This window comes from Eurosta solidaginis, chromosome 1 (assembly GCF_040869045.1).
Source record: "Eurosta solidaginis isolate ZX-2024a chromosome 1, ASM4086904v1, whole genome shotgun sequence".
NCBI classification, from domain to species: domain Eukaryota; kingdom Metazoa; phylum Arthropoda; class Insecta; order Diptera; family Tephritidae; genus Eurosta; species Eurosta solidaginis.
This window is the reverse complement of record NC_090319.1, coordinates 276481808-276508935: the sequence shown is the minus strand read 5'-3', so window position 1 is coordinate 276508935 and position 27128 is coordinate 276481808. Positions and strand designations below refer to the sequence as shown.

General features: G+C 36.5%; 1 protein-coding gene and 1 long non-coding RNA gene across 5 annotated transcripts in view; one reads left to right on the top strand and one right to left on the bottom strand.

Moving 5' to 3' along the window:
- Window positions 1–13658, top strand: part of superdeath (Suppressor of ER stress-induced death) — a 123896-nt gene extending 110238 nt beyond the window's left edge. For all 4 annotated transcript variants that reach the window (XM_067760875.1, XM_067760876.1, XM_067760877.1 and 1 more), the window contains 2 exons: window positions 8425–8733; window positions 12893–13658. In XM_067760875.1, coding sequence (XP_067616976.1) covers window positions 8425–8733; window positions 12893–13157 — 574 coding nt within the window. In that variant the 3' untranslated portion in view covers window positions 13158–13658. The remainder of the gene's footprint in view (window positions 1–8424; window positions 8734–12892) is intronic.
- On the bottom strand, window positions 13552–14717 carry LOC137237351 (uncharacterized). Its single transcript, XR_010948915.1, has 2 exons — window positions 14592–14717; window positions 13552–14023 (listed from the first exon to the last, which is right to left on the bottom strand). It is a non-coding gene; the product is annotated as an uncharacterized lncRNA (long non-coding RNA).
- Window positions 14718–27128: the final 12411 nt, after the last annotated feature.

Below are 27128 nucleotides of genomic sequence, written 5' to 3'. Positions count from 1 at the left end.
GAAGATCTGAGTTGATTTAGCCATGTCCGTCTGTCCGTCTGTCCGTCTTTCCGTCTGTCCGTCTGTCTGTTTGCATGCAAACTAGTCCCTCAATTTTTGAGATATCTTGATAAAATTTGGTGAGCGGGTGTATTTGGGTGTCCGATTAGACATTTGTCGGAACCGACCGGATCGGACCACTATAGCATACATCCTCCATACAACCGATTTTTCAGAAAAAGAGGATTTTTGTAATATCTTACCCAATTTAACAGATTGAAGCTTCAAACTTCACCAATTGCTTACGTATATAGTATGTATTGTTGTCTGAAAAAATTGATGAGCTCGGTCGTATATATAGTATATATCCCCCACAACCGATTGTTCAGATAAGGAACTTTTCGTAATTACTGCCCTATTTTAAAAGCTAGAGGCTTCAAATTTCAACGAATGCTTGCGTATATAGCATATATTGTTGTCTGAAAAAATCATAAAGATCGGTGGTATATATAGTATATATATGGTGGTATATATGGTATATATATAGCATATATATATATATATTTTCGCAAAGTTTAGCCCCATTTTAACAGCAAGAAGCTTCAAATTTCACCGAATACTTACGTATATAGCATATATTGTTGTGTGAAAAAATCATAGAGATCGGTTGTATATATAGTATATATCTCATACAACCGATTGTTCAGATAAGAAACTTTTCGCAATTTCTACACCATTTTAACAGCTATAATCTTCAAATTTCACCGATTGCTTACATATATAGTATGCATTGTTGTGTCAAAAAATCATAGAGATCGGTGATATATTTAATATATATATGATAGTATATATAGTATATATTGTCACGGATATTAGCATCACTAAGCTATACCATCACTAAGGCGATGCTAAGGCCATGCCAAGCAGTATTTACGTCAATAATCAAATCATGTATACACATATATAAGGCAGCCGAAAGAGATGTCACACACAGATGCATTTACTTATACGCCTATGTGTGTGCGAGAGACTGTAAACTACAAACTCACATACATCTGAGAGACGCTGAAAAGTAGAAAATTGTAAACAAGTAGAAACTATATGAGAACCATAAACACTCGAAATAGTTGGTAAGTTCTGGAAATAGAAAAGCCTAGATTTTTGCAGCGTAAACTATAAAAGCGGCACAAGCGAGTAAAAAGTAATTCAGTTTGATTTGAGATTTCGATTAAGCGCTATCTAGCGAGCTATAGCAGAATTATTTTGAATAGTAGAGTTTCATTTGAGCTATCAGTCAGTTTGGTTATTAAGTTTGCTATTCGTTGCAAAGTATAAGTGTTATTGTGAAGTACTGTAATAAAGGCCATTTTTCAATTATTCAATATTGGAGTTATTTATTCAACAGTTTAGCGATACGAACGTGGGCAGATGATTGCAAATAAGAGGATTTGCAGCAAATTCGTTACAATTGGTGTCAGAAGAGGAATTGTTGAATAAATTCCAGAGGACAACAAGGACATGGCAAAGTTCAGTGAATTGAAGATCCAGCAACTGAAGAGGGAGTTGGAGAGCCGTGGATTGAATACAAGCGGCGTTAAACTTGAACTTCAGGCACGGCTACGAGAGGCAATGGAAGTAGAAGGAATTGACGTGGAAGAGTATGACTTTCATCTTGATGGCGAGGAAACAACAAAAATGGAAGAGACGGTTACGCAGACGGTTACCAGCACAGATTTGAACATGATATTGGCTGCAATATCTGCACAAACATCGACAGTAGCATCAATGTCGTCGCAAATGTCAGAAATGTCGTCACAAATGGCATCACAATTGGAATCGCAGGAGACACGCATAACATCGAAGATTGAAGCACAAGAAACGCGTATGTCAGAAATGTCGACACAGATAACATCCAAGATGGAAACACAGTTAGAAGAACAGAAGACATATATGGCATCCAAGATGGAATCACAGGAGACACGTATTGCAAAAATGTCATCTGAAATAACAGCGAAGATTGAAGCACAAGAGGCACGAATATCCGAAATGTCGGCGCAAATTTCAGCACAGATATCATCGCAGATCTCTGCTCAACTGGAATAGCAAGAAGAACGTATTTCCTCGAAGTTGGGGCGCAAGATACAAAAATTTTACAGTTTGTAGAAAAAATCGAGGCCGAGGTGGGTGCTTTGAGAGGACGTATCGAGCAGTTGCAACTAAATCGCCCAGCAGTTTCAACGAGTAATCCAAAGGTAAAAACACCATCCTTTGACGGTTCTGTTCCTTTCCAGGTCTTTAAGCTACAATTTGAGAAGACCGCAACAGTGAACAATTGGAATGCTGAAGATAAAGTTGCTGCACTGTTCGCAGCTTTAAAAGGACCAGCTGCGGAAATCTTACAGACCATCGCAGAGTACGAGCGGAACCACTACGAAACATTGATGAGCACTTTAGAGACACGTTACGGAAGCGAGCATAGGAGACAGATATACCAAATGGAGTTGCTGAACCGCTTCCAGAGGCCTGGTGAAACATTGCAAGAGTTTGCGTCGGATATTGAAAGGCTAGCACATTTATGCGGATGCACCCGTGGAATACACTGAAAGGGTAAAGATTCAGAGCTTTATAAATGGCATACGAGATGTGGAAACGAAGCGGGCTACATATGCGAATCCAAAACTAACATTTGCTGAAACGGTATCGCATGCTCTGATTCAGGAAACAGCGTCGCTTCTGTGCAAGCCAGTTTCCAAAGCCCGCCGTGTGGAAGTAGAAAGGCCAGAGTGGGTAGAAACAATTTTGGAAGCACTGAAGGGATCTCAACAGAAGAATGCCGGAGTTATTAAATGTTTCAAGTGCGGCAACCCAGGTCACATTGCACGTCATTGCGATCTCGGTCCTAATAGTTCCAACAATGTGGGTGGCCATAAACGCAAAGCTGGAGGAGATGAGCAAGAGCGAGTAAGAGGTAGAGAGCTAGATTCAGCTATTGAATGCCCTGTGATATCTGTGTCGCAAATTGGTAGAAAATCGAGCAGTCTTACCGTCAGAGGAAATGTGGATGGCAAAGAACGAGTACTGACTGTAGATACGGGCGCATATCATTCCTTGATCCGATCTGACTTGGTCAACAGGAGAGTAAAACCGTTACCTGGAGCAAAGTTGCGTACGGTCACTGGTGAGTATAACCAAGTTCAGGGAGAAGTGATATGTGAAGTATTGATTGGGAAGGTCATGGTTCTACACAAATTTGTTGTGGCGGAGATTGTTGATGAAGTTATATTGGGAGTGGATTTCTTGGTTGACCATGACATCAAGATCGATATGCAGAGAAGGGTGATGCGTTATGAGAACCAAGATGTGCCACTTAACTTTAGTTTGGAAAAAGGGTTCAGCAGCAATCGGGTACTGGTGGAGAATACTCAACGAAGGCCACGAAATTCAAAGGTAAAGGTTGATAGATCGAATGGGCCAAATAAATCAAAATCAAAAGTACCTGCGAGAGAAACACTGGCATTGACAAAACCTAAAAGACGCAGGAAAACGAAGCAATGAATTTCCGAGAAAGAATGCGAGGGTAGTTTCCAGCCGGAGCGCACTACTGTTGTAAAATGTGGGAACGATACCGATTATGCAAAGAAAATTCGTCCAGCGCAAGCTCTACGAAGTGGTTCATTGACCAAACAACAGAGTGTGAAGGAACGGCCCAGGGTAATGAGTAGTAAGATGAAACACTGGCATGACAAGAACTTTAATTCGGAAGGTTTCTTGGCGGGAGATTTGGTACTGTTAAACAACCTTCACCGGCGGAAAGGTGTTCCAGCTAAATTTCTGTGCAGTTGGGAAGGCCCGTACAAAGTTGTGAAGAAGATCAGTGATACCATCTACCGCATACAAACCACCGGGAAACCACGGGTTAGAAGAGTGGTACATTTTGAGATGCTAGCGGCAGTTAGATCAGGAGATTTGTCTGATCGGGACGATCAGACTTAGGTGGAGGGCAGTGTCACGGATATTAGCATCACTAAGCTATACCATCACTAAGGCGATGCTAAGGCCATGCCAAGCAGTATTTACGTCAATAATCAAATCATGTATACACATATATAAGGCAGCCGAAAGAGATGTCACACACAGATGCATTTACTTATACGCCTATGTGTGTGCGAGAGACTGTAAACTACAAACTCACATACATCTGAGAGACGCTGAAAAGTAGAAAATTGTAAACAAGTAGAAACTATATGAGAACCATAAACACTCGAAATAGTTGGTAAGTTCTGGAAATAGAAGAGCCTAGATTTTTGCAGCGTAAACTATAAAAGCGGCACAAGCGAGTAAAAAGTAATTCAGTTTGATTTGAGATTTCGATTAAGCGCTATCTAGCGAGCTATAGCAGAATTATTTTGAATAGTAGAGTTTCATTTGAGCTATCAGTCAGTTTGGTTATTAAGTTTGCTATTCGTTGCAAAGTATAAGTGTTATTGTGAAGTACTGTAATAAAGGCCATTTTTCAATTATTCAATATTGGAGTTATTTATTCAACAGTTTAGCGATACGAACGTGGGCAGATGATTGCAAATAAGAGGATTTGCAGCAAATTCGTTACAATATATATAGTATATATATTTTTTTTTTGCGATTTCGGCCCCATTTTAACAGCTATAAGCTTCAACTTTCACCAAATGCTTACGTGTATAGCATATATTGATGTCTGAAAAAATCATTGAGATCGGTGGTATACATAGAATATATCTCCTACAACCGATTGTTCAGATAAGAAACTTTGCGCAATTTCTGCCCCGTTTTAACAGCTAGAAGCTTCAAATTTCACAAAATGCTTACGTATATAGCATATATTATTTTCTGAAAAAATCATAGAGATCGGTGGTATATATATTATATACTTCATATAAACTGTAATTTTTGCCCCTTTTTTACAGCTAGAAGTTTCAAAATTCATCAAATTTCATCAAATAGTTACGTTTACGTCATATATTTTTGAAATACGTGATTCGTAGTCATAGTTTTTACATGCAGACCACAAAAAACGTGAAGCTTTGCATCCTCACACAAAGAACCTACCTATTTTTATACCTTTCATGAAAATGAAATGGTATATTAATTTCGTCACGAAACCGAAAATTGTAAGTCCTTAAAGGAAGATAGATAGACCCACCATTAAGTATACCGAAATAATCAGGTTGAAGAGCTGAGTTGATTTAGCCATGTCCGTCTGTCCGTCTGTCCGTCTGTCTGTTTGTATGCAAACTAGTCCCTCAATTTTTGAGATATCTTGATAAAATTTGGTGAGCGGGTGTATTTGGGTGTCCGATTAGAAATTTGTCGGAACCGACCGGATCGGAGCACTATAGCATATATCCTCCATACAACCGATTTTTCAGAAAAAGAGGATTTTTGTAATATCTTACCCAATTTAACAGATTGAAGCTTCAAACTTCACCATATACTTTCGTATATTGCACATATTGTTGCCTGAAAAAATTGATGAGATCGGTCGTATATATAGTATATATCCCCCACAACCGATTGTTCAGATAAGGAACTTTTCGTAATTACTGCCCTATTTTAAGAGCTAGAAGCTTCAAATTTCACCAAATACTTACGTATATAGCATATGTTGTTGTCTGAAAAATCATAGAGATCGGTTGTATATATAGTATATATCTCATACAACCGATGGTTCAGACAAGATACTTTTCGCAATTTCTACCCCATTTTAACAGCTATAAGCTTCAAATTTCACCGATTGCTTACGTATATAGCAGGGATGCACCTTAACGTTAAGCTAATCGTTTATCAACAAATTTCCACCGTTTCCGTTGAAACACTTCGAAATATTATCGATAAAGAAATTATCAAGATAAATTGTATCTCGTTTTTAACCGAAACGAAAAGCTTTCGTTAACGTTAAAAACGTTAACAAAAACGTGATACTTTATGTTTGAATTGTGCTGGCAATGCTATAGCCATGGTGAAGCCGTAAGGTGGTAACAGCAAGCGGACATACACACAAACTCCATGTAATTTGTTTGTGTAATTCGTTGGTGGTAATGTCAAAAATACTCTGAGAAATGTTTGTACTATCAAAATTCATGAGAAAAGTTGCAATCAGCTTGGCTAATGCTTTCACCTTTAATGACTCCGCCATCAATCAGCTTTGCCAGCATAGTTTGAAATTAATAATCAACTTAAACGATTTGATTTCGTTTTGATATGGCAGAAAACGAAACAAAATCATTTCGTTAATTTAACGTTCTTAACGTTAATAAACGAAACAAAGTCATTTCGTTGGTTAAGCATGCCTAGTATATAGCATATATTGTTGTCTGAAAAAATCATAGAGATCGGTTGTATATATAGTATATATCTCATACAACCAATTGTTCAGATAAGAAACTTTTCGCAATTTCTACCCCATTTTAACAGCTATAAGCTTCAAATTTCACCGATTGCTTACGTATATAGCATATATTGTTGTCTGAAAAAATCATAGAGATCGGTTGTATATATAGTATATATCTCATACAACCGATTGTTCAGATAAGAAACTTTTCGCAATTTCTACCCCATTTTAACAGCTATAAGCTTCAAATTTCACCGATTGCTTACGTATATAGCATATATTGTTGTCTGAAAAAATCAAAGAGATCGGTTGTATATATAGTATATATCTCACACAACCGATTGTTCAGATAAGAAACTTTTCGCAATTTCTACCCCATTTTAACAGCTATAAGCTTCAAATTTCACCGATTGCTTACGTATATAGCATATATTGTTGTCTGAAAAAATCATAGAGATCGGTTGTATATATAGTATATATCTCACACAACCGATTGTTCAGATAAGAAACTTTTCGCAATTTCTACCCCATTTTAACAGCTATAAGCTTCAAATTTCACCGATTGCTTACGCATATAGCATATATTGTTGTCTGAACAAATCATAGAGATCGGTTGTATATATAGTATATATCTCATACAACCGATTGTTCAGATAAGAAACTTTTCGCAATTTCTACCCCATTTTAACAGCTATAAGCTTCAAATTTCACCGATTGCTTACGTATTTAGTATGTATTGTTGTGTCAAAAAATCATAGAGTTCGGTGATATATATAATATATATATGATGGTATATATAGTATATATATATAGTATATATATATTTTTTCACGATTTTTGCCCCATTTTAACAGCTAGAAGCTTCAAATTTCACCAAATGCTTACGTGTATAGCATATATTGATTTCTGAAAAAATCATTGAGATCGGTAGTATACATAGTATATATCTCATACAACCGATTGTTCAGATAAGAAACTTTGCGCAATTTCTGCCCCGTTTTAACAGCTAGAAGCTTCAAATTTCACAAAATGCTTACGTATATAGCATATATTGTTGTCTGAAAAAATCATAGAGATCGGTGGTATATATATTATATACTTCATATAAACTGTCATTTTTGCCCCTTTTTTACGGCTAGAAGCTTCAAAATTCATCAAATTTCATCAAATAGTTACGTCTACGTCATATATTTTTGAAATACGTGATTCGTAGTCATATTTTTTACATGCAGACCACAAAAAACGTGAAGCTTTGCATCCTCACACAGATTACCTACCTATTTCTTATTTTATATTTATCTTAAAAATCGTTTAGATATGTTCAAATTTCACTAAATGCTTACGTGTATAGCATATATTGTTGTCTGAGAAAATCATAGATACCGGTGGTATATATAGTATATATCCCATACAACCGATTGTTCAGATAAGAAACTTTGCGCAATTTCTTCCCCATTTTAACAGCTAGAAGCTTCAAATTTCACCAAATGCTTACGTGTATAGCATATATTGTTGTCTGAAAAAATCATTGAGATCGGTGGTATATATAGTATATATCTCATACAACCGATTGTTCAAGTTAAGAAACTTTTTTTTTTGCCCCTTTTTAACAGCTAGACGCTTCAAATTTCACCATATGCTTACGTATATAGTATATATTATATACCCCATATAAATTCTAATTTTTGCCCCCTTTTTACGGCTACAAGCTTCAAAATTCATCAAATTTCATCAAATAGTTACGTCTACGTCATATATTTTTGAAATACGTGATTCGTAGTCATATTTTTTACATGCAGACCACAAAAAACGTGAAGCTTTGCATCCTCACACAGATTACCTACCTGTTTTTTATTTTATATATATCTTAAAAATCGTTAGGTTATGTAGATCTGTTCACTATATATTTCTTATCTTATACATCCGATTATCCGGAGATTAAGAACGGGATAAGATTATTGTTCAGCCCCATTCATGAAAGGTATGAAGTCTTCGGCACAGCCGAAGACAGTCCCGTTCTTACTTGTTATAAGTACATATTACGCAGCATTATTAATTAATAAACTATTCCACTTCAGAATACCACCAAATTTACGTAGCATCGTCTATTGTACAGCAATTCAATATGGCAGCGAATATGAGTGGGACTTTGCATTCGAGCGTTACCGCAAATCAACCGTATCTACTGAGAAGGAATTATTGCTCAGCGCACTTGGTTGCTCGCTCGAACCATGGATTTTGGCGCGCTATCTACGTCGCTCTGTTATCGGTGATGATATACGTAAACAAGATGTACCCAGAGTGTTTGCTGCCGTGGCGAGTAATGTGGTAGGTCAACAAGTGGCCTTCGATTTTATGCGAAACAACTGGGAAGAAATCAAGACATAGTAAGTGATGAAATAATGTAACGTGTTTTCAGTGCGAGTTAAACTCCAATCAAAGTTGACGAGGGTTTAACCCTGCCACTTCGGTCGCTGAAACTAAAATGGGCAGCAAAATATTATGTTATCGAATAAAGTGGCAAGTTTACTTTAACTCTTTTCAACTTTAACTGGAGTTTAAATTAGCGCTGTAAAATAAATTGATTTAAATGAATCGATTAATTCTTTTTTTTTTACATGGGATCTTCCTCACTTTAATATTATTTGTACCCAACTACAAATTTATATCTGAAATAGTATTCATTTGAAAACACTTGACCAACATCAGTTCGCTCCGAATTTTAAAAAGCTGCTAGTCGACAACAAGCAAGCCGGCAGACGACATAATTCAATTATGATAGTTCTTAGCAAAAAGTTATAATTCCAGAACAAGACAATCCTAGCGTATGCCGATGATATTGAGAGTATTATTAGATTTTACCTAGAGCTCCTTCAACTTCAAATCCAACAAGTAAGGAAGGCTAAGTTCGGGTGTAACCGAACATTACATACTCAGTTGAGAGCTGTGGAGACAAAGTTAGGGAAAATAACCATGTTGTAAAAAGAACCTAGGGTAACCCTGCAATGTGTTTGTATGACATGTGTATCAAATGGAAGGTATTAAAGAGTATTTTAAGAGGAAGTGGGTCATAGTTCTACAGATGGACGCCATTTAGGGATATCGCCATAAAGGTGGACCAGGCCTGACTCTAGAATTTGTTTGTACGATACGAGTATCAAATGAAAGGTGTTAATGAGTATTTCAAGAGGGCGTGGGCCTAAGTTCTATAGGTGGACGCCTTTTCGAGATATCGCCATTAAGGTGGACCAGGGGTGACTCTAGTATTTTTTTGTACGATATGGGTATCAAATGAAAGGTATTAAAGAGTATTTTAAAAGTGCGTGGGCCTAAGTTCTATAGATGGACGCCTTTTCGAGATATCACCATATAGATGGACCAGGGGTGACCCTAAAATTTGTTTGTACGATACGAGTATCAAATGAAAGGTGTTAATGAGTATTTCAAGAGGGCGTGGGCCTTAGTTCTCTATGTGGACGCCTTTTCAAGATATCGCTTTAACGTGGACCAGGGGTGACTCTAGAATGCGTTTGTACAATATGGGTATCAAATGAAAGGTGTTAATGAGTATTTTAAAAGGGCGTGGGCCTTAGTTCTATAGGTGGACGCCTTTTCGAGATATCGCCATAAAGGTGGACCAGGGGTGACTCTAGAATTTGTTTGTACGATATGGGTATCAAATGAAAGGTGTTAGTGAGTACTTTAAAAGGGCGTGGGCCTTAGTTCTATAGGTGGACGCCTTTTCAATATATCGCCATAAAGGTGGACCAGAGGTGACTCTAGAATTTGTTTGTACGATATGGGTATCAAATAAAAGGTGTTAATGAGTATTTAAAAGGGAGTGGGCCTTAGTTCTATAGGTGGATGCCTTTTCGAGATATCGCCATAAAGGTGGGCCAGGGGTGACTCTAGAATTTTTTTGTACGATATGGGTATCAAATGAAAGGTGTTAATGGGTATTTTAAAAAGGAGTGGGTCTAAGTTCTATATATGGACGCCTTTTCGATATATCGCCATAAACGTGGACCAGGGGTGACTCTAGAATGTGTTTGTACGATATGGGTATCAAATTGAAGGTATTAATGAGGGTTTTAGCCCTTAGTTGTTTATGTGAAGGCGTTTTCGAGATATCGACCAAAATGTGGACCAGGGTGATGCAGAACATCATCTGTCGGGTACCGCTAATTTATTTATATATGTAATACCACGAAAAGTAGTATTCCTTGCAAGATTCCAAGGGCTTTTGATTTCGCCCTGCAAAACTTTGTAATTTTCTTCTACTTAATATGGTAGGTGTCACACCCATTTTACCAAGTTTTTTTCTAAAGTTATATTTTGCGTCAATAGACCAATACAATTATCATGTTTCACACCTTTTTTCGTGTTTGGTATATAATTATGGCATTTTTTTCATTTTTCGTAATTTTCGATATCGAAAAAGTGGGCGTGGTCATAGTCGGATTTCGGCCATTTTTTACACCAATACAAAGTGGGTTCAGATAAGTACGTGAACTGAGTTTAGTAAAGATATATCGATTTTTGCTCAAGTTATCGTGCTACCGGCCGAGCGGAAGGACAGACGGTTGACTGTGTATAAAAACTGGGCGTGGCTTCAACCGATTTCCCCCTTTTTCACAGAAAACTGTTATCGTCCTAGAATCTACGCCTCTACCAAATTTCACAAGGATTGGTAAATTTTTGTTCGACTTATGACATTAAAAGTATCCTAGACAAATTAAATGAAAAAGGGCGGAGCCACACCCATTTTGAAATTTTCTTTTATTTTTGTATTTTGTTGCAACATATCATTACTGGAGTTGAATGTTGACATAATTTACTTATATACTGTAAAGATATTAACTTTTCTTTTAAAATTTGAATTTAAAAAAATTTTTTTTTAAAAAGTGGGAGTGGTCGTTCTCCGATTTTGCTAAGTTTTATTACGCAGACATACAGTAATAAGAGTAACGTTCCTGCCAAATTTCATCATGATATCTTCAACGACTGTCAAATTACAGCGTGCAAAACTTCTAAATTGCCTTCTTTTAAAAGTGGGCGGTGCCACGCCCATTGTCCAAAATTTTACTAGTTTTCTATTCTACGTCATAAGTTCAACTCACCTACCAAGTTTCATCGCTTAATCCGTATTTGGTAATGAATTATCGCACTTATTCGATTTTTCGAAATTTTCGATATCGAAAAAGTGGGCGTGGTTATTGTCCGATATCATTCATTTTAAATATCGATCTGAGATGAGTGCTCAGGAACCCACATACCAAATTTCATCAAGATACCTCAAAATTTACTCAAGTTATCGTGTTAACGGACGGACGGACGGACATGGCTCAATCGAATTTTTTTTCGATACTGATGATTTTGATATATGGAAGTCTATATCTATCTCGATTCCTTTATACCTGTACAACCAACTGTTATCCAATCAAAGTTAATATACTCTGTGAGCTCTGCTCAACTGAGTATAAAAATACTTGGAACTCGATCTACGTACATACATATATAGCCCACTTACCAAATATTGGTCTAGTTTGAATGGACTAAGAGTTTTAGAAAAATATTCCCGATGGAAGAATCAATACATAAACAATACCAATATACCGAAATTAACTCTGAAATTGTGATGAAATGAATTCTAACTAGTCGGTGAATGATAACAAAAATCATTCCGAAATGTTCAGGTAGTAGTCATAAAATTATTTGGAAATATTTCGAAACAGTCCCGAAATGATCTCTAAAATAGTCCCCAACTCGAATGGTTTCGCTATGACCCTTAAAGTAAATTCGAAATGGTCCTTAAATTATCCCGAAATGACTTAAAAACTATGCGAAACAGCATCGAAATTACTTGTACACATGTTTGGCACCTTCTCGTGGATTTGTAGGAAAAATTAACAAGCACCGCGCAAATTGTTCCGAAATAGTCCTAAAATTATACCCAAGTATTGCCCACAATAACTCCCAAATAGTCCCGACCCTATCCGGAAAACCATCCCAAAGAGATAGTCCCGAAATTATAGCAAAATAGGGTGAAAAATGGTTAGTAATGGCAGCCCCTAGTCACTTAACTAAATTACCTTACACCACGATATCTATGACCCAGGTACCGTTGTTGTTGTTGTTGATCTATTAACAAGAAAGACGCTCCTCGAAGGTTTTGAGGAGTGTATCAATGTTGATCGTCCTTTACCGGATATAGATCCGGTACGTTCCGGTAACAAAGCACCATTCAGATATTAACCCGACCATCTCGGAAACGTATTCATATTGTTCGTCTTCATCAAATAGACTCTAGAGTTAAACCGATCAGAAAATTGTTCCCTTGATGATGATAAATAGAAGAGGATAGAGGCACTGCCCACTAAACTTAAAATCTATGCAGGTTGTTGAATCTTGTTATGTTCGTCTTCGTTGGAAGCTTAGTATATATATGGCTTTCACATATTTTCAAATGTATTTCTTACATATTTCCATATAAACTTAAGTTTTCTTTTTAAAGCCGATTTTATTTAAAAATCTTTTTTTTTACAGCTTGGGATCTACGATGTCCAATTTGAATTTGATATTGAAATTTGCTACAAAACTTATGAATTCGAAATTTTTCCTAAGCGAACTTGAAACATTCATAAAGACCGACGTTAAGGACAATGGCCGTTCGGTGCAACAAGTTCTCGAGCAGGTGCGTGTCAATGTTGATTGGATGTCGCGCAATTACAAGGACATCATAGCATGGTTACAACGTGAGACAACAATAATGCAAGAATTAATGGTGCCTCGCTGGCGGGTCATTAAATAATGGAAATGAAAAAAAGATTCATTGAGTTTTAGTGTGCGTGCTTTTATCGTTGTAAAAAAGTATTGTATTTTGCATTTCTTTTATTATGTAAAATGTACAAGATATTTATTGTAATTTCTTAAAACTTTTTTTTTTTTTGTTTTTATTTTGTGTTCTTTTCTTTGTGAAAGTGATGATACCATTTTCAACATATTTCTAAGTCATTTATTTAAAATTACCGCCAATGTAAACCAGCCAAATGTAACAAAAAATTAACAATTTTTTTAATAATATAGGTACATACGTACGCATTTAAATTTTAAGTGAAGCATACATACATATATAGATATTAAGAAAAACTAGAGTTTTTCGTATATAAATAGATTAGTTTTACACAAAGATACACAAATACATATATTTATTATGAATAGTCTTTATAAAAAAATGTAAGTATCTTATAATTATATTTTTATTATAATAATTGCCTTTTAGATGATTTTTTCATTTAAATTGCAATGTAAATTTATAAAGTGTGTACTTAGTAAAATAAAAAATTGTTGTTTCATTTTCGCATTACCCTAATTTGACAGACTGCTTCGACTAGGGATGTAACAGACGAGCCCGGTTATAGTGAGTCGGAACTTCCGATGGATTTGGTAACGTCATAATGCCTGATATATGTACATAAACCGCTCTGTCCTGTGCTTCGCTTTGATAGATGAGTTCAATAAATAGCGTCAGCTATATCTTGCTACTCATGGTTTGTGAAATATAAAGCGAATTAAGATGTTGAGATATTTTAAACTTATGGCGCAGTTAAAGCGAAGCTGAACGTTTTATGTATTTCCGCCTAAATACCACAATATGAAAATAGGAAATGCCTCATGCTATAAAGAAAGAGGTGATTTTAATAAATGTTTAACTTTTTTTTATTGTGTGCCGGCCGAAATGTAATTTTTCTTCCTGGAACATTGCGCAATCATTTGCTAATTTCTTGTTTTGCTAATTGGTCCTAATTTGGTATTAATTGGTATTTAATCATTTACTTATAGGCAAAATCAGAGTTTCCGTAGTAGCGTTCCATTGAGTCACCGAGCTCTGGATTGCGATCAAATCTCATTGGAACGATCAAAATCAATACTATGAGAGTTGACAGCACGCAAGGAATGCGTACACATAATAGGGTGCCTGTTATTTTCAACCTTTTCTCCCGAATCGAAAAAGCGTTTTGAACTAAGTAACCTAAGGCAGATATTAAAAATGTTACTTCTGTCAGTAGCTTTGTGCAAAAAACACTTGCACATTATGTTGTGTTTCTTGTATTTTTCACATAAAAAATTTATAGTTTTTCTATCATGATTTAAAATGAATGTAATATAATAATTGTATGGCCTTAATAGCTTCCCAGCCAGCATTTTTTCAAAATTTTGATCAAAAAATATTTAAATATCATACCACAAGATGATTAAAAACGTTCAAATTTAAAAGCATTTTCTGTTCGAAAATTAAAGTATCGTCCGGAGAAATATGTACCTTAAATGCATGGTTCCTTTATATGGTTGGCTCATCTCATCAGCTGATTTTATTTATTTCATTGCATGGCCGAAGGGACTGTCAAAAGGAGATGGCAAACTCAAAATGAAAGCAACACATTGGCAACATTTTCTTACACATGGAAAAACTGCTAAGTTTTACGTTTTCATTCCATACCATACGTACCAACACCAATACACAGATTTTGACACTTTGAACAGACATATTTTGTTGCTTTACAGATGAGCCAACCATATAGTTGAGCCATGCTTAAATGTGATTATTCTTGAATAATCATTTATGATTCCTATTTCGAAACGCCTTTTATTCATATTTTATATCATTGTAAAATTTAGCTGTAATTGTTTTAGAGTAATATTTGACTGCTTTTCACAGTTATTTTCTGATCATATTCGTGAACATATTTCAACCGTTTTGGTTGAGATTTTTGAATGCGATTATGATGAATTTATTCTTCATATCTTATTCAAAATAAGATACTACATAATAATCTTATTTCATCAGGGGAAGAAACCATGCAAGAAGTGAGCTATTTGAACCACAGGTCACTCGCAAACAAACTTTACCGATATACACCTGCGTCTATAACATCCAACATCAGCTATGATCATCAATATCTTAAAATACGATACGGTACGGGATGTTGAAGACAGGTACATATGTCAAGAGAGTTTCACTTACCTGGGGTTCAAATAGCTCACCTTTGTATTGTCCACGATTATGTATTTTCTAGGAAGCCGTAGTTGGAAAATGGTTGGGGAAATCTTCTGCCACGAGCAGCATTTGCATTATATTTTCTTGAAATCAATATCTTAATAATAAAATGTTTATATACATATTTTTTCTGACCTTCATGATTGAAAAAATGTGTGTATGTGAAAAAAATTAGATTTTGAATGAAAAGTAAGTTTAACAAGTATAAAATTCATTATTCAGTCAACAAATATAGTCACAAAATATTCAGAAAGCTGAATTAAAAATGATTATAAATTGTTGATCACCTAAAGTAAACCCATTTGATTCAAATATGATTCTAAAATGTGATTGAAAAGCTATATTCAGTTTTTGATCATCAAGGGTAAGCATATTTGGTTATTCTTTTTGTTGGTTTTTATGAAATATTAAAATTTAATCATCAAAGGACTTCAAAAATGATTCCAAAAAGTGATCAAAAAATGCTTTTCAGTTTTTGATCGCCAAAAGTATTCATATTTGATTATTTCTTTTGTTCAATTGTATGATAACTCATTATTTAGTCAGAAAGAGTAATCAAATTGCATTGATATGTAGGGAAATTCAAAATTTAATCGCCTAAATGCTGAGTGGGTTGTTTTCAGACTTTAAGTCACAAACTTCAGAGCTCCGATATATTGCTGTTTAAATGTTTTTGTTTATATATTCAATAATCGGATGTACCTATATTTAAATTATGTAGGCTGTCTTGTTTTGATTTCGAATGTAAAACTCATTGCGATCATTTTGCAATATAAGAGTATTACATACATATATGCTTAATACTATTTTCACACAGACGGTTTATTGAATGATAAAGGCAGTTTACTACATTAAGACGCTTATTGAGCTCAATCTTCCTACAAAATTCGAATCTATAATTATTTCATTAAGAGCTAATCGAATGCCTAATGAAGTCAAAAGCACAATGCAACTCTGTTGGCAGCGTTCCCCTTCTTAGTTTTTGGTGTGTTCAGTGCTTAAAAATGTCATTTGTCAAAGTAAATGTCATTGTCTGCATGGCGGAACGATACAAGGTGGCCGCATCGAACAGCTGATTATAACCTTTTTTATTTGGTTTGATACATCAACTACCGGCGCAGAACGATTTTGACATTTGTCCATCGAATTTACAAGTACATGGAATTTTGTTTGTTTGTAGGTATGTCACCATGCTGTCACCTTGTATCGTTCCGCCATTTCATCCTTCATACTAATCGAGCAGTTACTTCTGTGTGAAAGCAAAAAATTTACAATTTCATTAAAAGGTGAAATGAGATCATTAAGTGTCTGTGTGAAAACAGTATAAAGTTAAAATTTAAGGGTTGTCGAGTTGAAAAAACAGTTTAAATATCGGACGCCCTAGTGCATACGTCTGTATTTGGTACCAGGTACAGAGGGTATACTGTCAAGCATTTTTCCCAAAAAACCCAAAAAACAGAGTCACCCTGTTGATATGGAATTGATCCAGATAGATATCAGGATCACAGTGTTGTTGTTGCATTTGCATGTTAAATTTCTATCCGTATCTGGATCACGCTTGATTGGAACGCAGCTCGTGGGAACATAGTCCTCGTGTTCCAATGAAACGTGAACCAGATACGGATAGAGATTTAACATGCTCATGTTTCATTGAAACACGAGGATTCTTCGACCACGATTAGATATGCAATAGCTAATCTAGACGTTCACAATTATTCATTCCTAGATATTTTATTATTAGCTGTAAAATTTTCACGTTTCTCTTTTATTTCGTGCTTCCATTTAGCCCTAGAAAGATAACGTTATTTTTTTACCCTAGAAAGATAACGTACGTCTGAGAGACGTGTTCAAGTTTAAGGACCCTAAAGATATAAAAAAAAACTTACATATTTATTTGTTTTTTTTTTTTTTTAATCATTTTTTGATATATATTCACTTGTTTGAAATGTTTTTTTTAAGAAAAATATTGTTTTTTAATATATTAAAAATTAAGTTTGACTTGTCTTGGACTTGCCCCTACAAAAATCCGTCTTTTCGAAGAACCTCAGTTTATAGCAAAAAAATTTTAATAAAATAAATTTTTTTGTACTCCAATTGAATGAATTAACTGTTTTAAACTATACTTAAAAAAATATTAGCTAAAATTACCATTTTATGCAAAAATTACATATAAAATTTATAGGCGCATATTCATAGTCGAAATAAAATAGGTTCTAAATTTAGTTGCAGCTTTTTTGACAGATAGCTCATAGAAAATTATTTCAAAAAGCTGCAACTAAATTTAAAACCTATTTTATTTTGACTATGATTATGCGCCATAGTCACGTAAAAGATAACGATACGTCTCTTAGACGTATTTCTAAAAAACAATCGCATATATTTCAGCAAACAAAAAAGTCACTACTGAAAAACACCCCCACTGACAAGCTGGTAATGGTAGCTGAGAAAAATGAGAATGAGAATGTTCTCTCTTTACGATTGTGGGAGACTGAGAGCAAAATTAAAAAGACGTACGTCTCACAGACGTACGTTATCTCACTAGGGTTAGAGAGGACAACTTTGAGATGGTTCAAGGTCCAGGAAAAAACTGGGATGTTATTGTAGCGATTAGGACACTCCCCGTGGGCCTTGTTATCGATGTTGTCATTTCATAATAAATTTAGCAAACAACGCAAATTAAAATATATTACTGGGCTACTGAGCTGATCTAATTGTCTGCTGGGTTTGCTCAGTTATTTACTTGTTAATTGCAAGTTACGGTGCACTTTCCAACATAGAAAACATAAAATAACAAATACATGCTAATGTTTTTTATTGCTTTGAACATTACTGCAATTTCAATGCATAACGACATAATCGTATGATTTTGCTGTTCTTTCATTGTGCACACATTCGTATTTATACAGGGACCAAATTGAACAGCAGCACCATTGTTTACTATATAGTTTGGCAGCTTAATTCGAGGTTATGTTGCGAATAGAGTGGAAGGCACTCGCAAGCCGTGAAAATAGGCACCCGAATGGAGTGGAATGAAGAACAGTAGGAAGACCAGAGTTGCATTGGATCAATCATTGTATCAATATTAAAGATAAATTTAGAAAATATAATTAAATACTTGAGTAGTAGTAGTATTTAGTCAGAAAGAGTAATCAAATTGCATTGATATGTAGGGAAATTCAAAATTTAATCGCCTAAATGCTGAGTGGGTTGTTTTCAGACTTTAAGTCACAAACTTCAGAGCTCCGATATATTGCTGTTTAAATGTTTTTGTTTATATATTCAATAATCGGATGTACCTATATTTAAATTATGTAGGCTGTCTTGTTTTGATTTCGAATGTAAAACTCATTGCGATCATTTTGCAATATAAGAGTATTACATACATATATGCTTAATACTATTTTCACACAGACGGCTTATTGAATGATAAAGGCAATTTACTACATTAAGACGCTTATTGAGCTCAATCTTCCTACAAAATTCGAATCTATAATTATTTCATTAAGAGCTAATCGAATGCCTAATGAAGTCAAAAGCACAATGCAACTCTGCTGGCAGCGTTCCCCTTCTTAGTTTTTGGTGTGTTCAGTGCTTAAAAATGTCATTTGTCAAAGTAAATGTCATTGTCTGCATGGCGGAACGATACAAGGTGGCCGCATCGAACAGCTGATTATAACCTTTTTTATTTGGTTTGATACATCAACTACCGGCGCAGTACGATTTTGACATTTGCCCATCGAATTTACAAGTACATGGAATTTTGTTTGTTTGTAGGTATGTCACCATCCTGTCACCTTGTATCGTTCCGCCATTTCATCCTTCATACTAATCGAGCAGTTACTTCTGTGTGAAAGCAAAAAATTTACGATTTCATTAGAAGGTGAAATGAGATCATTAAGTGTCTGTGTGAAAACAGTATAAAGTTAAAATTTATGGGTTGTCGAGTTGAAAAAACAGTTTAAATATCGGACGCCCTAGTGCATACGTCTGTATTTGGTACCAGGTACAGAGGGTATACTGTCAAGCATTTTTCACAAAAAACCCAAAAAACAGAGCCACCCTGTTGATCTGGAATTGATCCAGATAGATATCAGGATCACAGTGTTGTTGTTGCATTTGCATGTTAAATTTCTATCCGTATCTGGATCACGCTTGATTGGAACGCAGCTCGTGGGAACATACTCCTCGTGTTCCAATGAAACGTGAACCAGATACGGATAGAGATTTAACATGTTCATGTTTCATTGAAACACGAGGATTCTTCGACCACGATTAGATATGCAATAGCTAATCTAGACGTTCACAAATATTCATTCCTAGATATTTTATTATTAGCTGTAAAATTTTCATGTTTCTCTTTTATTTCGTGCTTCCATTTAGCCCTAGAAAGATAACGTTATTTTTTTACCCTAGAAAGATAACGTACGTCTGAGAGACGTGTTCAAGTTTAAGGACCCTAAAGATATAAAAAAAAACTTACATATTTATTTGTTTTTTTTTTTTTTAATCATTTTTTGATATATATTCACTTGTTTGAAATGTTTTTTTAAGAAAAATATTGTTTTTTAATATATTAAATATTAAGTTTGACTTGTCTTGGACTTGCCCCTACAAAAATCCGTCTTTTCGAAGAACCTCAGTTTATAGCAAACAAATTTTAATAAAATAAATTTTTTTGTACTCCAATTGAATGAATTAACTGTTTTAAACTATACTTAAAAAAATATTAGCTAAAATTACCATTTTATGCAAAAATTACATATAAAATTTATAGGCGCATATTCATAGTCGAAATAAAATAGGTTCTAAATTTAGTTGCAGCTTTTTTGACAGATAGCTCATAGAAAATTATTTCAAAAAGCTGCAACTAAATTTAAAACCTATTTTATTTTGACTATGATTATGCGCCATAGTCACGTAAAAGATAACGATACGTCTCTTAGACGTATTTCTAAAAAACAATCGCATATATTTCAGCAAACAAAAAAGTCACTACTGAAAAACACCCCCACTGACAAGCTGGTAATGGTAGCTGAGAAAAATGAGAATGAGAATGTTCTCTCTTTACGATTGTGGGAGACTGAGAGCAAAATTAAAAAGACGTACGTCTCACAGACGTACGTTATCTCACTAGGGTTAGAGAGGACAACTTTGAGATGGTTCAAGGTCCAGGAAAAAACTGGGATGTTATTGTAGCGATTAGGACACTCCCCGTGGGCCTTGTTATCGATGTTGTCATTTCATAATAAATTTAGCAAACAACGCAAATTAAAATATATTACTGGGCTACTGAGCTGATCTAATTGTCTGCTGGGTTTGCTCAGTTATTTACTTGTTTAATACAAGTTACGGTGCACTTTCCAACATAGAAAACATAAAATAACAAATACATGCTAATGTTTTTTATTGCTTTGAACATTACTGCAATTTCAATGCATAGCGACATAATCGTATGATTTTGCTGTTCTTTCATTGTGCACACATTCGTATTTATACAGGGAGCAAATTGAACAGCAGCACCATTGTTTACTATATAGTTTGGCAGCTTAATTCGAGGTTATGTTGCGAATAGAGTGGAAGGCACTCGCAGGCCGTGAAAATAGGCACTCGAATGGAGTGGAATGAAGAACAGTAGGAAGACCAGAGTTGCATTGGATCAATCATTGTATCAATATTAAAGATAAATTTAGAAAATATAATTAAATACTTGAGTATAAGCAAACATTTTCTTTCAATTACTGCAATTAAGGTGTCCTAGATGCTATATATTCCAAAATTATAACATTTTATGTCTGTTTAAAAATTTAACTTCAATTTCCCTAAGATTTCCGTAATATGGCCATTAGTGATGTTTGTGTGTGTGTACAAATTTTGAGCGATCAGCTGTTAGTTGCGCTACTTGGTAAAGTTTACAATGAGCAGCACAGTTATCGAAAAGAAGACGAATCGAGTGGCCAGCAAGGGCAGACATTTTTTAACGCGTCATGTCAAATTAATTTACCTTTAAATTTGTTGTATTTTATTTTAAATTTTATCGTGTTTAATTAAATGTAATTTAAATACATATTAAAAACCTCTCGCCTTTTATTCATAGTCGTCGACATAAAAGTTTAAAAAAATTACCCTTGCACTCGATCAAATCGCCACGGTAAAATAAATTAATGCAACAAATTACTTGTGAACGTGAACTGTGCCTTGTTATCATAATTGGGACTGGCCTAAATCTTAAATTATGGAGTTCTCCGTTTAATTTGGTGTCAACGTAATCGTTATTTGGAGTCAACGTCATTGTCTATTTGGTGTGGAGTTCTCCGTTTAATTTGGTGTCAACGTAATCGTTATTTGGAGTCAACGTCATCGTTTATTTGGTGTCTGGAGTTCTCCGTCAGGCCATAGTCAACGTTCCTTTATTTGGTGGTAATCTGTGTAAATTGGTCAGGCCATAGTCAACGTTCGTTTATTTGGTGGTAATCTGGGCAAATCTCCGTCAAGTCAACGTAATTGTTCTCCGTCAAATGGTCAAAGTCAACGTCATCGTTTATTTGGTGTCAACGTGATTGTTCTTCGTAAGTTATCATAGTCAACGTTCGTTTATTTGGTGGTAATCTGGGCAAATCTCCTTCAAGTCAACGTAATTGTGTCCGTCAAATGGTCAAAGTCAACGTCATCGTTTATTTGGTGTCAACGTGATTGTTCTCCGTCAAGTGATCATAGTCAACGTTCGTTTATTTGGTGGTAATGTGGGCAAATCTCCGTCAAGTGGTCAAAGTCAGCGTCAGCATCTATTTGGTGTAGTCATAGTCAACGTAATCGTTTATAATTTGTGCAAATCTCCTTCAAGTGGTCAAAGTCAACGTCATTGTCTATTTGGTGTGGCCATAGTCAACGTAATCGTTTATAATTTGTGCAAATCTCCGTCAAGTCATAGTTAACGTCATCGTTTATAATTTGTGCAAATATCCGTAAAGTGGTCATAGTCAACGTCATCGTGTATTTGGTGTGGCCATAGTCAAAGTCATCGTTTATAATTTGTGCAAATCTCCGTCAAGTGGTCAAAGTCAACGCCATCGTTTATTTGGTGTCAACGTAATTGTTCTCCGTCAAGTGATCATAGTCAACGTTCGTTTATTTGGTGGTAATCTGGGCAAATCTCCGTCAAGTGGTCAAAGTCAACGTCATCGTCTATTTGGTGTAGCCATAGTCAACGTATTCGTTTTATAATTTGTGCAAATCCCCGTCAACGTCATCGTTTATAATTTGTGCAAATCTCCTTCAAGTCAACGTGATTGTTCTCCGTCAAGTGATCATAGTCAACGTTCGTTTATTTGGTGGTAATTTGTGCAAATTGGTCAGGGTCATAAAGTCGTGAGTTACAAAGCAAGTAAATTTGATTCAAAGCCTGTTGGAATTTCGCCATTAATCCATTGTTATTCCATTTACATTAAATAAATTGTTCGTTTTGTACTAGGAGTTTTTTCAGCGTTACAGGTGTAGGGTGTCAAGACAGTCGGCAGTATAAATATAGGCTAACATATAAAGGTTTAGGCAACTGTTCGGCACTGTTTCCTCAGAAATCTTCATTGTTATTTAATTGGCTTTTTAATATGAACACTCGTCAGAAAGTAAGAACTACTTCCGGTCAAGCGAACGATAGCGACACCGGTTCCGATGGAGAAACTACGGCAGTGAACATAGGTGAGTGCACCGCAGCATACACACCGTCGCGTGGTGCAAACGAAACGCTGGCATCTTTGGTGGCAAGCATTGCATCGATTCGAGACTCTGTAGAAGAACTTCGAAACGAAACGAGTCGTAGTCAAATAGAGGTGCAGCAGCTTCGACAGCGGATCGAGGCAGAGGCTAGTAATGTCGTTCCAAATGCGGGTACATATACCAATTTTTCACAGCCTCCACCGACAGCACCGCAAATAACAATACCACCAGCGGAGTTACAAGCATCGTCGTCATCAAATCCAATGTGGCTGGTAGAGAGTTCCGCCGTAAAATCACACCCACTACCTACCTTCGATGGCAATCCAGAGGATTGGCCTCTATTTTTAGCGAACTTCAACGACAGCACAGCCCAGTTCTCCTACAACAACCGGCAGAATTTAATGCGACTGCAGAAAGCACTTCAAGGTAATGCAAAGCGGTCAGTAACGTCAATGCTAATATACCCTGATGACGTTCCAAAAGTTATGAAGGAACTTGAATTTAACTTTGGACGCCAGGACTTGCTGATACGCTGCCAATTGCAGAAAGTGCAGCAGTTTCCTGCCATTAACGATATCCACCTTGAGCAGATATTACAATTTTCGAATCGCGTCGCCAATATTTCAGCGTTTTTCAAGTCAGCCAAATGTGAGCACCATCTTATGAATCCCATGTTGCTGGAACAATTGGTTTCTAAGCTTCCTTCATCCAAACAATTTGAATGGAGTAAGTATGCCGCTAATGTTTCCCGTTTCCCCACTGTTGACGTATTTTCAAATTGGTTGAGCGATTTGGCAAAAGTACTTGCGACTGTGCCCGGGGTTAGTAACAGTTCTCTGCGTTCTAGCCAACAAACATTACCACAGCCGCGATATAATGCACAAACTAATCGTCAGACCGGTCCAAATGGAGGGTCGGCTCGCAGAGTTCTTCATAGCAACCACGAGCAACTGGCATTTCCTCCATGCAACGAAGCTCACACTTTGCCAGAATGCCGAAGATTTCAGTCGCTCGACCTTGTCAACAAGTGGTCATTGGTTAAACAACATCGCCTTTGTTTTGGATGCCTGGTAAAAGGTCACAGCCTTTTAATTTGTCTTCGCCGCAAGCCACGTTCCATCAATGGTTGCAAACGTATGCATCATAAGGTGGCATCCACAAGGATATAGGATCATCCTGGTTGTCATGGCTAACACATACGTTGACGATCTGGTCATAAGCTTTGATAGCGCCGAAGAAGCTCTAAATATCACAAAAGAAGCCATTAAAATAAATGCCACCGCGGGTTTTAAATTACGCAATTTTATATGTAACAATAAAGAGGTTCAATACAAATTAAATGGGGAAAATTTAGATAGTAACTCGGAACTCGTCAAAATGGATCGCAATACAAAAACTGAAAAGGTGCTTGGTATGTATTGGAATACCACTAATGATGCTCTTGAATTTCAATTTCAGTTTTACAAAATCGCCCGGGATGTTCTGAATGGCACGCGAACGCCAACAAAGCGAGAATTGTTAGGCATATCTATGTCAATTTATGACCCATTCGGACTTCCTGCAAACATCACTATATTTTTGAAGCTGTTAGTTCAGTCATTATGGCGACTAGAAATTGAGTGGGATGAGGTAGTACCTCAAGACTTGGCACATCAATGGAAGACATGGTGGGAAAATTTTCAGTCGGTGAAGAATTTCACGGTGCCGCGCTGTTATTCTGCATTATTGTCTGTTGCTGATGATATTCAATTACATATTTTTGTGGATGCAAGTTCCTCGGCATATGCCGCCGTCGGATATCTCCGAATAAAACAAGGGAACGAGGTCGATGTTACGCTGGGTTCGGCCAAAGCAAGATGCACACCACTCAAGGGTATGACAATACCACGTTTGGAGCTACAAGCCGCAGTTTTGGGGTGTCGCCTAAAAGAATCATTGGTCCACTGTCATGGCTTTCGCATCAATAGTACAACATTTTGGAGCGATTCAAAAACTGTCATATTGTGGATTCGTTCAACTAGCAGAACGTACAAACAGTTTGTCGCATTCCGCATAGCTGAGATTTTAAGTACGACAACATCAGATCAATGGCGATGGGTTCCTACAGCGCTTAACGTAGCAGACGAAGCAACGAGAACGTCCACAACTTTTCAGTACGGTACACGGTCAAGATGGCTGAATGGTCCATCCTTTCTCTATGAAGAAGAAGCACGCTGGCCGCGGGAAATATGCGAATTGATGTCTGAACAATGTGCCGTGGAGGAAGCACCTAAAAGAGTCATGCTTACAAACCAAGGGTATCCAATCAAATTTTGTAATTTTTCTTTATATTTAAAGCTCACCATAGTTCTGGCCTGGGTACTAAGGTTCGCTAAAAACACTAGATGTGATATTCGTCACAAGGGGGAATTAAACGCCATGGAAATTGCCGATGCGGAAAAACTACTTTACGTCAAGTTCAAATCGAATCATTCGCCGAAGAAATACATTCCATTAAAACGAAGAAGTCAATATCGAAGTCATCAGCCATATATCAGCTAACGCCGTTTTTAGACGATGATGGTTTGTTGAAGGTCAACGGTAGAATTGATGCCGCCTATTGTTTACCTCTTTCCGCGCGTCGTCCTGTAATTCTGCCACAAAATCACCACATCACGCGTCTAATCGTCCAGCAATACCATAGTAAGCTGCATCACCAAAATGATCATCTGGCAATAAATGAAATACGCCAAAAATGTTGGGTTCCACGCCTAAGTGCCGTGTTGAAATCCATCAAGAGGGAGTGTCCAGTGTGCATTTACAACAATGCGAAGCCAGTTACACCACTCATGGGTCAGTTGCCAACAGATCGCCTTACACCATACGTTCGCCCATTTTCTTACGCCGGTGTCGACTATTGTGGGCCATTTTTTGTTGCAATTGGTCGAAGAAGGGAGAAGCGATCGGTTCCACTATTCACGTGCCTGACAACACGAACCATACACTTAGAAATAGCGGAAGATCTATCGACTGATGCATTTATTATTACCTTTAGAAATTTTGTCAACCGCCGAAGAGTGCCAGTGAAGATTAGAAGCGACAACGGTACTAACTTCGTGGGAGCCCAAAAAGAACTTAATGAAGAAAGCCGTTTATTTGACTTTAATCTTATTGAACAGGAAATGTCTCGCCAAAATATTCAGTGGGTATTCAATTGTCCATCTAACCCATCAGCAGAAGGTTGCTGGGAATGCCTCGTACAATGTTTCAAAAGATTATTACAACGGGTCTTAAAGGAAGAAACTCCGCGACTGGAAACTCCGTGCCTGTAACGCCACAAGACGAGGAGCCCTTGACACCCAACCACTTTCTGTTAGGATGCCTCAACTCAACGCAAACTCCTAGTATAAACGGCGAGCATGTATGCCTTCGAAAACAATGGCGAATATCGCAAAATATAAAAGATCGACTGTGGAAGAGATGGACCACCGAATACTTGCCTCAACTTTTACGACGCTCTAAATGGAGAGATCAGGCAACGCCTTTAAAACCGGGGCAATTAGTGATTGTATGTGATCACACTGTACCACGAAGCAAGTGGATGCGAGGTCGGGTGAAGGAGGTATTCACTGCGAAAGACGGCCAAGTACGGAGTGCTGTGTTTCGAACCGCATCCGGATTAATACGTCAACCAGCCAGTAAGCTAGCCGCTTTAATGGTTGGTTAATACTCATGCGGATCCACCGGGGGGTGGGATGTCATTCCATAATAAATTTAGCAAACAACGCAAATTAAAATATATTACTGGGCTACTGAGCTGATCTAATTGTCTGCTGGGTTTGCTCAGATATTTACTTTTTTAATACAAGTTACGGTGCACTTTCCAACATAGAAAACCATACAATAACAAATACATGCTAATGTTGTTTATTGCTTTGAACATTACTGCAATTTCAATGCATAGCGGCATAATCGTATGATTTTGCTGTTCTTTCATTGTGCACACATTTGTATTGTCACGGATATTAACAT